General features: G+C 42.3%; 1 protein-coding gene across 2 annotated transcripts in view; it reads left to right on the plus strand.

Annotated features, from left to right (window-relative positions):
* The window catches only part of PTPN14 (protein tyrosine phosphatase non-receptor type 14), a 127,371-nt gene that overhangs the window by 83,786 nt on the left and 31,496 nt on the right, over positions 1-12,089 (plus strand). For both annotated transcript variants that reach the window (XM_083604902.1, XM_083604903.1), the window contains exons 8-10: positions 6,565-6,653; positions 7,708-7,795; positions 9,565-9,647. In XM_083604902.1, the coding sequence (XP_083461028.1) occupies positions 6,565-6,653; positions 7,708-7,795; positions 9,565-9,647 (260 nt within the window). The remainder of the gene's footprint in view (positions 1-6,564; positions 6,654-7,707; positions 7,796-9,564; positions 9,648-12,089) is intronic.

Here is a 12,089-nt window from a genome sequence, read left to right on the forward strand (position 1 = left end):
TCGGCTAGTTGCATATAGTCCATCAGTTGCATCTGCCATTCTTCCACAGTGGGTAGCTCCTGAGTTTTCCAATTCTTGGCAATTAATATTCTTGCTGCTGTTGTTGCGTACAAAAAGAATGTTCTGTCCTCTTTTAACACACTCTGGCCGACAATACCCAGGAGAAAGGCCTCTGCTTTCTTAGTAAAGGTGTATTTAAACACCTTTTTTAATTCATTATATATTTTCTCCCAAAAGGCCTTCACTCTAGGGCAGGTCCACCAGAGGTGAAAAAATGTTCCTTCATTTTCCTTACATTTCCAACATTTGCTATCAGACGAATGGTATATTTTAGCCAGTTTGACAGGGGTCATGTACCATCTATACATCATTTTCATCACATTTTCCTTCAACGCATTACATGCAGTGAAGTTCAGCCCAGAGGTCCACAACCTTTCCCAATCTTCAAACATAATATTATACCCAATATCCTGCGCCCATTTTATCATTGTTGATTTTACCATTTCGTCATGTGTGTTCCATTTCAGCAGCAAGTTATACATTCTTGAAAGTACCTTAGTCTTAGGTTCTAACAGTTCAGTTTCTAACTTTGACTTTTCCACTTGGAATCCTAACTTTTTGTCGTTTTTAAACACTTCTTTAATCTGAGCATAGTGTAACCAGTCTCGCACTTTGTCTCTCATCTTTTCTAAACTCTGCAATTTCCAGTTGTCACCATCCTTCTCTATTATCTCCCAATATTTTGGCCAGTTGGCCTCCATATTGGCTCTTTTCCGAGCCTTAGCCTCCAGGGGTGACAGCCACCTCGGAGTTTTATTCTCCAGTAAGTCTTTATATTTTGTCCAGACATTAAAAACTGATTTTCTGACAATATGGTTCTTGAAGGCCTTATTTATCTTAGCTTTATCATACCATAAATATGCATGCCATCCAAACGCATTATTAAAACCTTCCAAATCCAAGACATCCGTATCTTCAAGAAGTAACCAATCTTTTAACCAGCAGAAAGCTGCAGCTTCATAATACAACTTTAAGTCTGGCAGGGCAAAGCCCCCTCTTTCTTTCGCATCTGTTAATATTTTAAATTTGATTCTGGGCTTTTTGCCCTGCCAGACAAATTTAGAGATATCTTTCTGCCACTTCCGGAAGCACTCTGTCTTGTCTACAATCTGCAGTGTCTGAAACAAAAATAACATTTTTGGCAATACATTCATCTTGATGGCAGCTATTCGGCCTAGCAATGAAAGTTTTAATCTTGACCAACTATCCAAGTCTCTCTTAATCTCTGACCAACATTTTTCATAATTATCTTTAAATAAACTCAGATTTTTTGCTGTTATGTTTACCCCTAGGTATTTAACTTTTTTAACCACATTTAGTTCTGTCTCTTTCTGAAGCTGTTCCAACTCAATATCTGTCATGTTTTTCCCCAGAACTTTAGTTTTTTGCTTATTTAACTTAAATCCTGCCACTCGACCAAAGTTTTGAATCAGTTGTAGTACTCTTTTCAAACTAGACTCCGGCTCCTGTAATGTCAGAACTAGGTCATCTGCAAAAGCTTTAAGTTTATATTGTTTCGCTCCGACCTGAATCCCTTCCACCAACCGGTCCCCCCTAATCATATTCAGGAGCACTTCCAGAACCGAAATAAACAGTAATGGGGAAATCGGGCAGCCTTGTCGTGTACCTTTTTCAATTTTAAACTCTTCTGTAACCACATTGTTAACTATCAGTTTAGCCTTTTGTTCTGAATATATTGCCTCAATCCCGTTCTCAAACCCCCGTCCCACTCCCATTTCTTTTAAGTTCCCCTTCATAAATTTCCAAGAAATGTTGTCAAAGGCTTTCTCCGCGTCTATAAAAATTAAAGCTGCTTTGGTGTTTATGTTTGTTTGTAAAAGTTCCAATATGTCTATAATGTTCCTTGTGTTAGTAAACATATGTCTGCCCGGGAGAAAGCCTGCCTGGTCTTTATGGATTATCTCACTTAAAACTTTCTTAAATCTTCGTGCCAAAACATCTGCAAATATTTTGTAATCCACATTTAAAAGGGAGATGGGACGGTAATTCTTAAGTTGTGTCTTTTCAGTTTCTGACTTTGGAATCAATGTGATAAATGCTTCTTTCCACGATTCAGGCGCCTTCTTCCCCTCCATTATTTCATTACTGACCTCCAACAAAGGTTGTATCAAATAATCCTTCAATGTCTTATAGTAGTTAGAGGTCAGTCCATCTGGCCCTGGTGATTTGCCCTGTTTCAGACTCAGGATGGCCTGTTCAATCTCTTGTTGTGTTATTTTGCCATTTAAAATTGTTCTGTTTTCTTCTGACAGCTTTGCTAATCCATTTCTCTCCAAAAATTGTGTAATCTCTATTTCATCTTGTGGCCCTTGAGTATATAACTTTTTAAAATACCTCTGGAAGCACTTTCTAATCTCTCCCGGGTTCTGAATGTTCCTTCCTTCAACCTCTAAGTTTGTTACTGTATTTAATCTTTGTCTCCTTTTCAACTGCCAAGCTAGCAGTTTCCCACATTTATTTGCCGATTCAAAAGTTTTTTGTTTCATTGTTTTAATCTTCCATTCTATTTCCTGATTTATCAGCTTGGAATATTGCGCCTGATAAAGTTTAATTTCTCTCAGAATCGGTTGGGACTTCGGGTTAGATCTTAACTTCTTCTCCAACTCTTTGATACTTTCCAGAGTTTTATCTTTCTTTTCATTTTGCAGTCTTTTCTTTAAGGAATTCTGTTGGATCAAGAACCCTCTCATCACAGCTTTACTTGCATCCCAGATAGTTCTTTTTTCCACCGTAGTGTTCAAATTAATCTCAAAATAGTCCTTTAAGGTTTTTTGGGCCTTCTTTACAATTCTTTGATCTCTAAACAGGCCATCATTCATCTTCCATCTAAAGGAGCCGATTGGGATCAATGTCATATCCATTCTCAAGGCGTTATGGTCGGAGCATGTTTTGGGGCAGATTTCCACCTTCCTCACCTTAGGTGCCAGACTTCTAGTTATCCATATTTGGTCGATTCGTGTCCAAGTCAGTTGAGCTTCAGAAAAGAATGTTCCTTCTCTTCCCAAGGGGTTTCTAACTCTCCAGATGTCAACCCAGTCCATATTGTCAGTCATTTCAAAAAAGGTCTTAGGTAGTCTTCCCTCTTTAGTAATGTTCTGGTTCTGTGACTTATCCATATTTGTTGATACGACCCCATTCATGTCCCCCATCATGATGACGTTGTTGTAATCCAGATAGTCCAGCATGATCTCGTGCAACTTCTTATAAAAATCCGATTTTCCTTCATTTGGAGCATAAATTCCTAATATCAAAATTTTTTCTCCTTGATACTGTATTTCTATTGCGAGGATTCTTCCACTTTCGTCTTTAAAGAGAAATTTTGGTGAAAGGCTCTCTTTTGCATAGATCACTACACCTCTCTTTTTAACTGTATCCGATGATATAAATTCTTGACCAAGCCTTTTATTTATTAACACCTTTCTATGGAGCCTAATCACATGCGTTTCTTGTAAGCATATAATGTCCAATTGTTCCTTTTTTAAAATATGAAAAATTTTAGACCTTTTTTCGGGACTGTTACAGCCATTTATGTTCCAACTCAAAAGCTGCAGAGACATCCTGGATAGATCTGGTTATTCTTTCTGGGGTGGTACCTTGTTCTCCGGTCCTTGAGGATCCGAGGGGGCGGGCTCCCCTGGAGGTTCTGGCGCTGGCAATCCAAGTCCTTTGTGGAGGTCTTCTCCGTGTGCTCCCAAAAACTTGTCTCTATCTTCCACTGTTTTGATTTTGATCTTTCTCCCTCTGTAGGTAAAGGATAATCCTTGTGGAAACTCCCACCTGAAGATAATTGCGTTGCTTCTCAACAGTCTTGCCAATTCCGTGTAATTAGATCTAAGGTCCAGCAACTGCTTAGGAATGTCCTTGTAGATTTCAATTCTCTTGCCCAAGATGTCTAGTGACTTTTCGTAGTGCAGGCCCAAAATCTTGTCCCTTTCCTCCTTTGATCTCAATGTTATCAAACAATCTCTGGGCTTCTCTGTCCTTCTGACTCTGCCAAGCCTGAAAGCAGATGCAATTTTAAAGTCTTTTTCCTCTAACTCCCAAAACTTGGCAAATTCCTTAGTTAGAAATTCAATAAGATTATCTTCTTCCACCTCTGGTATTGACCGTATCCTCAAGTTGGTCTCCCTGTTTCGCAGTTCTGTCATCAAAAAGTAAATCTGATGTTCTCCAACTTGTTTGCTGAGTGGTCTTACTTCTTTCTCAAGTTCTTCCAATCTTTGACTAGTATCTTCAGCCAGTTTACGATTTTCACCTACAGCCTCCTTTAATTCTCCAATGGATTGGGCATTCTGTGCAACTTGTCCAGTCAGCTTATTCAAACTTTCTGTGTTCTGTTCAATTTTAGCTGTATGCAAATCAGCCTTCTTGTCCAGAGCCTCCAGTTTCTCCAAAATTTTCTCCAAGACAGAGCTACTTGTCCCTGAAGCCATATCTCCCAGGTGCAGCTCCTCTGTCTCACCCTCCCCTGCCTGTATTAGGGAGGCCGCCTCTATGTCTGGAGGCAAAGTGGAAGGCAAAGCCGGCACAGAAGATCTACGCTGTGAGGCTGCAGATAAAGTTAAAATTGTTTGTTTAGTCCTTCCTCTTCTCCTTGCGCCACTCATTCCAAAGTTATCTGTAATCCAAGGTCAATCCAAGTTGTTCCCATGAGAAAGCAGAGTCCCAGATGCAATAGTCAAACAGAGGCCGGGAAAGGGAAAGTAAGACAAAGTCACTGCTGTAAGCCCAAAATCCTCTAGAGGGAGCTTAATACGTCTTCAGGGAAAAGATCAAATCCAAGTTAAACTTATAAATTTAAATCCATGTCTATCGCCTCCACAGTGTGTTATTTTTAGCAGAGTAAAACTTAAAGCAAAACAGTGTTTCTTACAGTGCCTTGACTGCAACAGTTTCAAAGTATCCAGTTCCAGCTCAGAATGTTTCAAAACCTGAATTCAATATATCCAAAGTTGCAAACTGGTGCTCATTCAGGCAGCTCCAGCACCAGAGATTCTTATTTATTTTATAATCCACTGGTACCACAGAAGAAGAATATCAGTGCATCCCACATATGACCAGCAAAAGTCAATAGCTCAAAGTCTTTCTCTCAGAAAACTGCTTTAACAGGGTGCCAGCATTTAGTTAAAGCATAACTTTTTGTCTCCACTCCTCCTGCTCTTTGCTTAAAGTTCAGTATCGCGGGAGATGGGCTTCCTGCTTATTCTCACTCCGTTTTCAGCCAAATTTCAACTTTTTTTTTAAAAAGTTTTAAAAGTTCCATAAAGTTCTCAAAAAGTTTCAGAAAGTTGACGAAAGTTTCAGAAAGTTTTCAATGTCCAAATTTACTCACGGGTTGTAGTTTCCAAAGTTCAGAAAAGTTGCAGGAAGAAAGGACAGCGCTGACCGGCAACAGCAATGCGGCTTCACTTCGCTGTTTGCGCAACGACCCACAGCGCCGCTACCCCCTCCGCGATCCGGAGCCCCTTACGGGGTCCCTTCAACGTTTTGGGGGCTGCTTCTGGCGCCCGCCGGGTCCCGAGACCACAGGCTTCTACCACCTGTGGTTTTCCTGGATGGGTCTCCGCTTCGCCGTAGCGGACGACCCGTTTACAGCGGAGCTCCCTTCTCCTTACTCGGAGAAGGCAGCCATTACCGGTCGCGCCGCCTCCGGAAGTCCCCCCACCCATTCATTGTTTGTGGAGGTATTCTGTAGCTTTATCTGCCAGGGGCAATCTGAGTTCTACCCTAAGGCACATCTCAGCTGAAGATCTGCCCTTGTCTCAGCTTCAGCTGATTTGAAGAATCTGGACAACTGTCTGTTTCGCCTGAAGGGACAGAAGGAAATAAACAATTTGGCTTCTCGCTTGTGTTCTGAATCTTGTGACAGCCTGCATCAAAGTTACTGATTTTTGCACCGGAAACCAGAAATTGATGCAGTATTCCATGTCGAGCCTTTTGGACAACTGACAGAAATCAAAGGTTTAAAGTTCTGCGCTGTGGCAAATCAATTCTCTAATCCATTCTCTTTTGTAGTGTTTGGTGAGCACCAAAGTGAGATAAGCACAAATTGGAGGGGGCACAGTAAGCATTGCTGTAAGAGCTAACTCCACATTTCTCTGGTGGATCCAGAGAAAAACGCAATTAGAAGTTAATCAAATTGTGCTTCGTTCTGAGACACAGCAAGGTCCTTGGTTCTGATATGGCTCCATTGTGCCTCTGGTGATATTTCTTTGGAATATTTTATATGAAAGGAGCAAGCGGCCTTGTGGATTCAATCTTGATACGCGATATATGTCCATTCCGTCAGCGGGGCAGATCTTCTCATGGGAGGTTTGTTCAGCCCAAAATATCTGATGCAAAAGGCATCTAGATAAGAAATGGGATTTTGTTGGGGGTTGGGTTTTTCTCTCCTTTTTTTCTTTATATTGTGATTGCTGCTGATTTCAAGGTTTGGTATAATTAAAATTTGAACATTTACATTTATTATTATTATTCATGTAGGACAATCAAGGAAATGACATGCACCTTGGAATCTACTGCATGGGGATTTTTGTCAAGAACAGAATGGGAAGGCCCACAGTAATCTACAGGTAAAAACATGATCAGGAAACTTTGTGTCTGACCGAGCCAAAGCTAGCTTGATTTCCATCAACTTGGCTGGATGGATGAAAACTGGATCCAACCCAATTTTATTCAGTTTAATCCAATGACAGGATCCCACTGACAAAAGAGAAATGGAGAGGGAGAATTTCTTTTGCCAGTTCCTCTGCCTGGCTCCTGTTCCCAGTACTACCTCCCACACTGTTCCAGAGGCTCTCAAACCTAGTTTGAGGTTCTGTTCTGGAGCCTTCATAAACTGAGGTCCAGCATAAGGCCATTTCAGTTGTGGCACAGACATTGTGGAATGTCCTGCTTTGATGACACCAACTAGCTCCTTCTATATGTTCTTTTTTGTTACCTTGAAATATATATGGGAAAACCTTTGGTGATGGCTGAGAGCTGCTCATATTTCTTTTTTGCTCTAAGTGGGACTGATTCGCTGCTCTAGCAGAACAGCAGGGTTGGATACAGCCCTCTTTGTATTTCGTTATAGGCCATGAGTTTGCACAAAAAAGGAGGTTATTATTTTTTTTCAAAGTGATAAACGCATCACATCCATTTGTGTTTCAGCTGTTTCCCCTCCTAAAACAAGGTGTTTTATTTTATCTATTTATTCATTGTTGCATTTATATACTATGTTTCCTCCAAAGAGTTCAAGGGAGTACAGGTGATTCTCCCTTTCCTAGGAGGTAGTCAGGCCAGGGTTACAAGGGAAGCTTCGTGGCTGATGGGGACTTGAACCCTGGTCTCCTAAGGTCCTCATCCCACCTACTAACCACTTTACTACACTGGCTGCGTAGCATTCCCATCTGCAGAACCATTAACATGAATTTGTTGGAGGCAAAGAGGCATTTACATTTGCTTCTTAGGTGATTACTCTGTACGTGCAGCCAGGTCATTGATAATAATTTTCACAAGCTGAAGCATGGAGAAGCTTGATTGAGCCAAACAGTTACTGAACATTCTCCTTGTACTGAAAGAATCATGACAACTCTGGCTGTTTGGCAATGGCATGTCTGTTTCAGCAAACTTGCTTCTCCGCAGGTGGAATGATATCGGGAATATAACACACAACAAGTCTTCCATTGCTGTGGAACTGCTCAACAAAGAAGAAACTGTGCTCTTTCATACAGTAAGCAAAGCATTAAAAGATCAGCCTTAAGGGTTATTTTTTCCCCCTTCCAACCACAGGATCTTCATTGTATACATTTTAAGTGTGATGGATTCTTACAGACGATTTCCCAGTGTGCTATTTTAACTTCCGTGAGATCAACCCCACCCCAGGAGCTTGGAAAGGGATTGCAGTGAATGATAACTGAGGTTGTTAGTAGGCTGTGCACTGGATTCAGCTCAAGCCTGGCCGGCACAGGGCTTGGGCAAAGTTAGGTTGAGACAGCCTTGGATCAAGTCAGACTGCCCAGAGTGATCCAAGGTGTCAGGAGGCAGCACATCAGATGGCAAAGCTGCAGGGGTCTGCTTCACTGGTGTGTTCTCAACAGGGAACATGTCGGCAAAACAGATTGAATCCTCCGCTCACCAGCTGATGAGTGGAGAATTTGATCCTGCGGGCTGCGCTACTTTTGCAAGTATCTTTCCCATACGGAAGGTGATTGCAAAGAAGCACCCAGCAGGATTGAACCTTCCTGCTCTCAGTTCGGAGGGAGTCTCTGCTTCTTCCTCCACCCCTCCTCCCAATCATAATTAAACATGAGCTCCAAGTCATGGATTGATTCGGGGCCAATCCAAGGTGGCTCAACTTGATCTATGGCCTTTTAAATTTGTGTGTGTGTGTGTGTGTGTGTGTGTGTGTTTATTTGTGATTATGGTATGTATTTTTGTGTTTTCATATTGGAAACTGCCCTGTGATCATCGGGTGAAGGGCGGTAAACAAATTTAATAAATTATAATAATAATCCAGGGTTCTGGATTGGGTCAGGGGAGCTGTGCACAGCCCTAATTGTTAGCCACCAGTATTACCGAGTTTTGTAGCAGCAAAAGAACTGCTTTGCAGGCTGAGTCCAGAATCTATCCAGTCCATTTTTTTATTTTATTTTTACCAGTGGGCAGCCAAATGCCTTGGGAACCTCATAGGATGGGCTTCATTGCTGTGCCCTGATGCTTCTCTTTAACCTCCTGTAAGTCAGATATAAGGTCCAAACCACAGAGCCTAGGGCTTGCCGATCAGAAGGTCGGCAGTTCAAATCCCCACGATGGGGTGAGCTCCTGTTACTCGGTCCCAGCTCCTGCCCACCTAGCAGTTCAAAAGCACATCAAGTGCAAGTAGATAAATAGGTACCACTCCGGCAGGAAGGTAAACGGTGTTTCCGTGTGCTGCTCTGGTTCGCCAGAAGCGGCTTAGTGATGCTGGCCACAAACGCCGGCTCCCTCGGCCTATAGCGCGAGTTGAGCGCCCAACCCCAGAGTCATCCGCAACTGGACCTAACGGTCAGGGGTACCTTTACCTTTTAAATCAGATATTGGTCTTTTAAAAGAAACTCCATTTGATTTCTCACGAGAAAAGCCTTGCTGGATCAAACCATTGGTGGCTGTAGCTCAGCCTCTTGCTTTGCGCCATGTCAAGCCAGATGCTTCCAGGAAACAGGGCTTGAAGACTTAGGTTTGACACTTGTCATAGCACCATTTCGCCATTGGACTGCTCTTCTCTGGGCCCCAGTGATGTGACTAGTTTGCATTAGCATCTCTCTTGAATTATGATATGGGGACTTGGATGCTGGCATTTGTGCCTGTGTGTTTCTGAGCAAAGCATTATTCCTACTGAATATTTCAGAGGAGCGTGTTCACCGTTACATAACCCTTTGCTATGCTAGTCACAGTGTAATTAAGTGTTTTTCCTGCATTCCCTTGTCTCCCTGCCCCCTCCACCCTTTCAACTTTTTAAAGGACGACCTTGAAAATGCCAAGTATATTTCACGGCTGTTTGCTGCAAAGCACAAGTTTTACAAGCAAAACAACATCTGCACAGAGTGAGTACTTTCCCCTTTTCCAGTTCTGGCTTCTGCTCGTGAAATGTGAAGCGACCTCATTTCGGTTTAGGTTTTTGGAGGCCATTTTTTATTATTTGTTCCCCACCTGCCTTCTCCCCCACCCTCACCTGCAGAAACACAGCAAAAGGAAACATTTCTCTAGTTCAGAAATCCAAGAAGAGGCCTGCATAAATGATGCTTGCTTTCTGGATTGTAAACTTAGAGGCTCATTTTAGGATGAAAGGGTAGCCGCAATCCGAAACACACTGGTTGCAATGGGAGAGTTAAAAAGGACCTTGGGAAGCCGTGGAGACCAACCCTCTCCTAGGTGCAGGATCTGCCATATCAGATGCAGCTACAGCACCTCTGATAGATGAACGTCCGGCCAGAAGTGGGCAGTAGTACAGGCAGGGCAGCTGCCAGTGGTCTAGTGGCATATTCAGAAGTGCGGGAACCCCTTTGTGGTTGTCACAGCCACGCCCCTACTAAGATTATCCAACCTTCTAAGATTATACAATAATCTTATAATTATAATATAAGAAAGAAAATATAATTATAATCTTATAATTAGGGATGCATCGTGACAATGTGCAGATCTCCATGCGTCACCCTGGGTTGTTTATAGCTGCACGATTGTACAATGAAAAGAAGGAAAACAGTTTATAAAACCAAGCTAAGCTATTATTATTGCTATTATTATTATTATTATGTTACTTATAAAAATAACTCAGAGCAATGTGCAAACTCAGCAGAAATAGTAATACCATTTGCAACAAACCCTATAAATGAAAACCTAAAAGTCAGGTCCAGCAGACTATGCATCACCAAAAGAGGACACAAATACAGTGGGCACTTGGGTTACGTTACCTTCGGGTAATGTAACTTTCAGGTTGCGAACATGGCAAACCTGGAAGTGTATGCTTCCGGGTTTCACCGCCCGCGCATGCACAGAAGCACTCTGCGCGCCTCGTGTGTGTGCAGAAACAGTGCCTCTTCTTACAAAATTGTTGAGGTGCGCATGGACCCCCGGAACGAATGAAATTCGTATCCGGAAGGTCCACTGTACTTTAAAAGCCTTCATGCTAAGGACCAAAAAGCCCAAGTGAAAAGGAAAATGTTTGCCTCGTACCTAAAACTAGACAAAGAAGGTTCCAGGCAAGTCACTCTGAGGAGAGCATTCCACAAGTGGGGAGCTACCAATGAAAAGCCCCGTTCTTGTATTGCTGCCCTCTGAACTTCCCATGGAGGAAGTGCACAGACAAGGGCCTCAGATAGCAATCACAGGGTGTGAGTCAATTTCAAGCAACGGCAGTGCATTATAGATCAAACAGTACTGAAGAGGCATGTCCCACAAAAATATCTGAACTGCCAAAGGCCAAGGCCAAAAGCTATGTCTTCAGTGTTCAGTGGAATCCATATAATGATGTTGCTAGATGGGCCTCTGTGAGGAGGTAGTTCCACAATTTAGGAGTTGCCACAGAGAATGTTCTCTGGGCTGCCGTTCCCTGCCCCTTCTATTCCCATTTATAAATGTTCATGGCGGCTGCAAGATGGCTTTGCCCTGCTTCCACTTATTGGTTGGCAGGTTATATTATTTGGTATCTCTCATCTTTTTCTAGTTTTGTTGTGTTTTATGCTGTATTTCCGTTTTGGTTGTGGTTGACTGCCTTTGCGGCTTTGCTTAAGGCATGGGTGATGCCTTCAAAAATCAATAAAATAAGACATGGGTTTAATCGTTCTCTTAGAAGACTATTCAAGGCCTGTGACTGCTAGCCGTAAACCTTTCCCCCCTCTAGTCTGTGCTTTTTTTGAAAATGGCTCTGTTGTTCGCATTTCTTCTTGTCTGTCTTATTTTCTAATTGCACATAACGTCATTCACCAGATCAGAAAATGTAAGAGGAGAAATTCCACCTTTCTTCTCTACACGTAAGCACTTTACTCCTGCTCTGTCTTGTGAATGCTTTTTTCTTTCATTTGCTCTCTTCCTCCGTTCTAGCATAATTTCTTCTTAAATTCTCCCGCCATGCATCCTGCTATTCTAGCATCATGCCCAGCACTTATTTAATATTGGCTTGTGTGTGTGCATTGCCTCTTGAGTGACTTGCTTGCTCCCAGATTCTTGTTTTCTTCCTTGCCTAAACCACGTTGAACAGTCTTGTGTTCCCAGTCCTCATTTCTCAAATTGCTTTAGTTCTTTCCCTTTCACTCCTCCCCTCCTTGCATTTTCAGGATAATTTTTTTTACACGTCCTAAGCTTACCCCACTGGCTTACCCAAAGGCCTCTCATTTAAGCCTTTCCCATAGCTGGTATTTTGCCGATATCATTTATCCAGAGTTCCTGTCACAGGACATATTTCTGGGGTCCCGCCTTCCAGATTCTCCCCGATACCTCGCATAGAAAACACTGGAAGTTAACAGTATGATGTGTACATTCTTATTCAA

Source organism: Podarcis filfolensis (assembly GCF_964270895.1).
Source record: "Podarcis filfolensis genome assembly, chromosome: 3".
Taxonomy (NCBI): Eukaryota; Metazoa; Chordata; class Lepidosauria; order Squamata; family Lacertidae; genus Podarcis; species Podarcis filfolensis.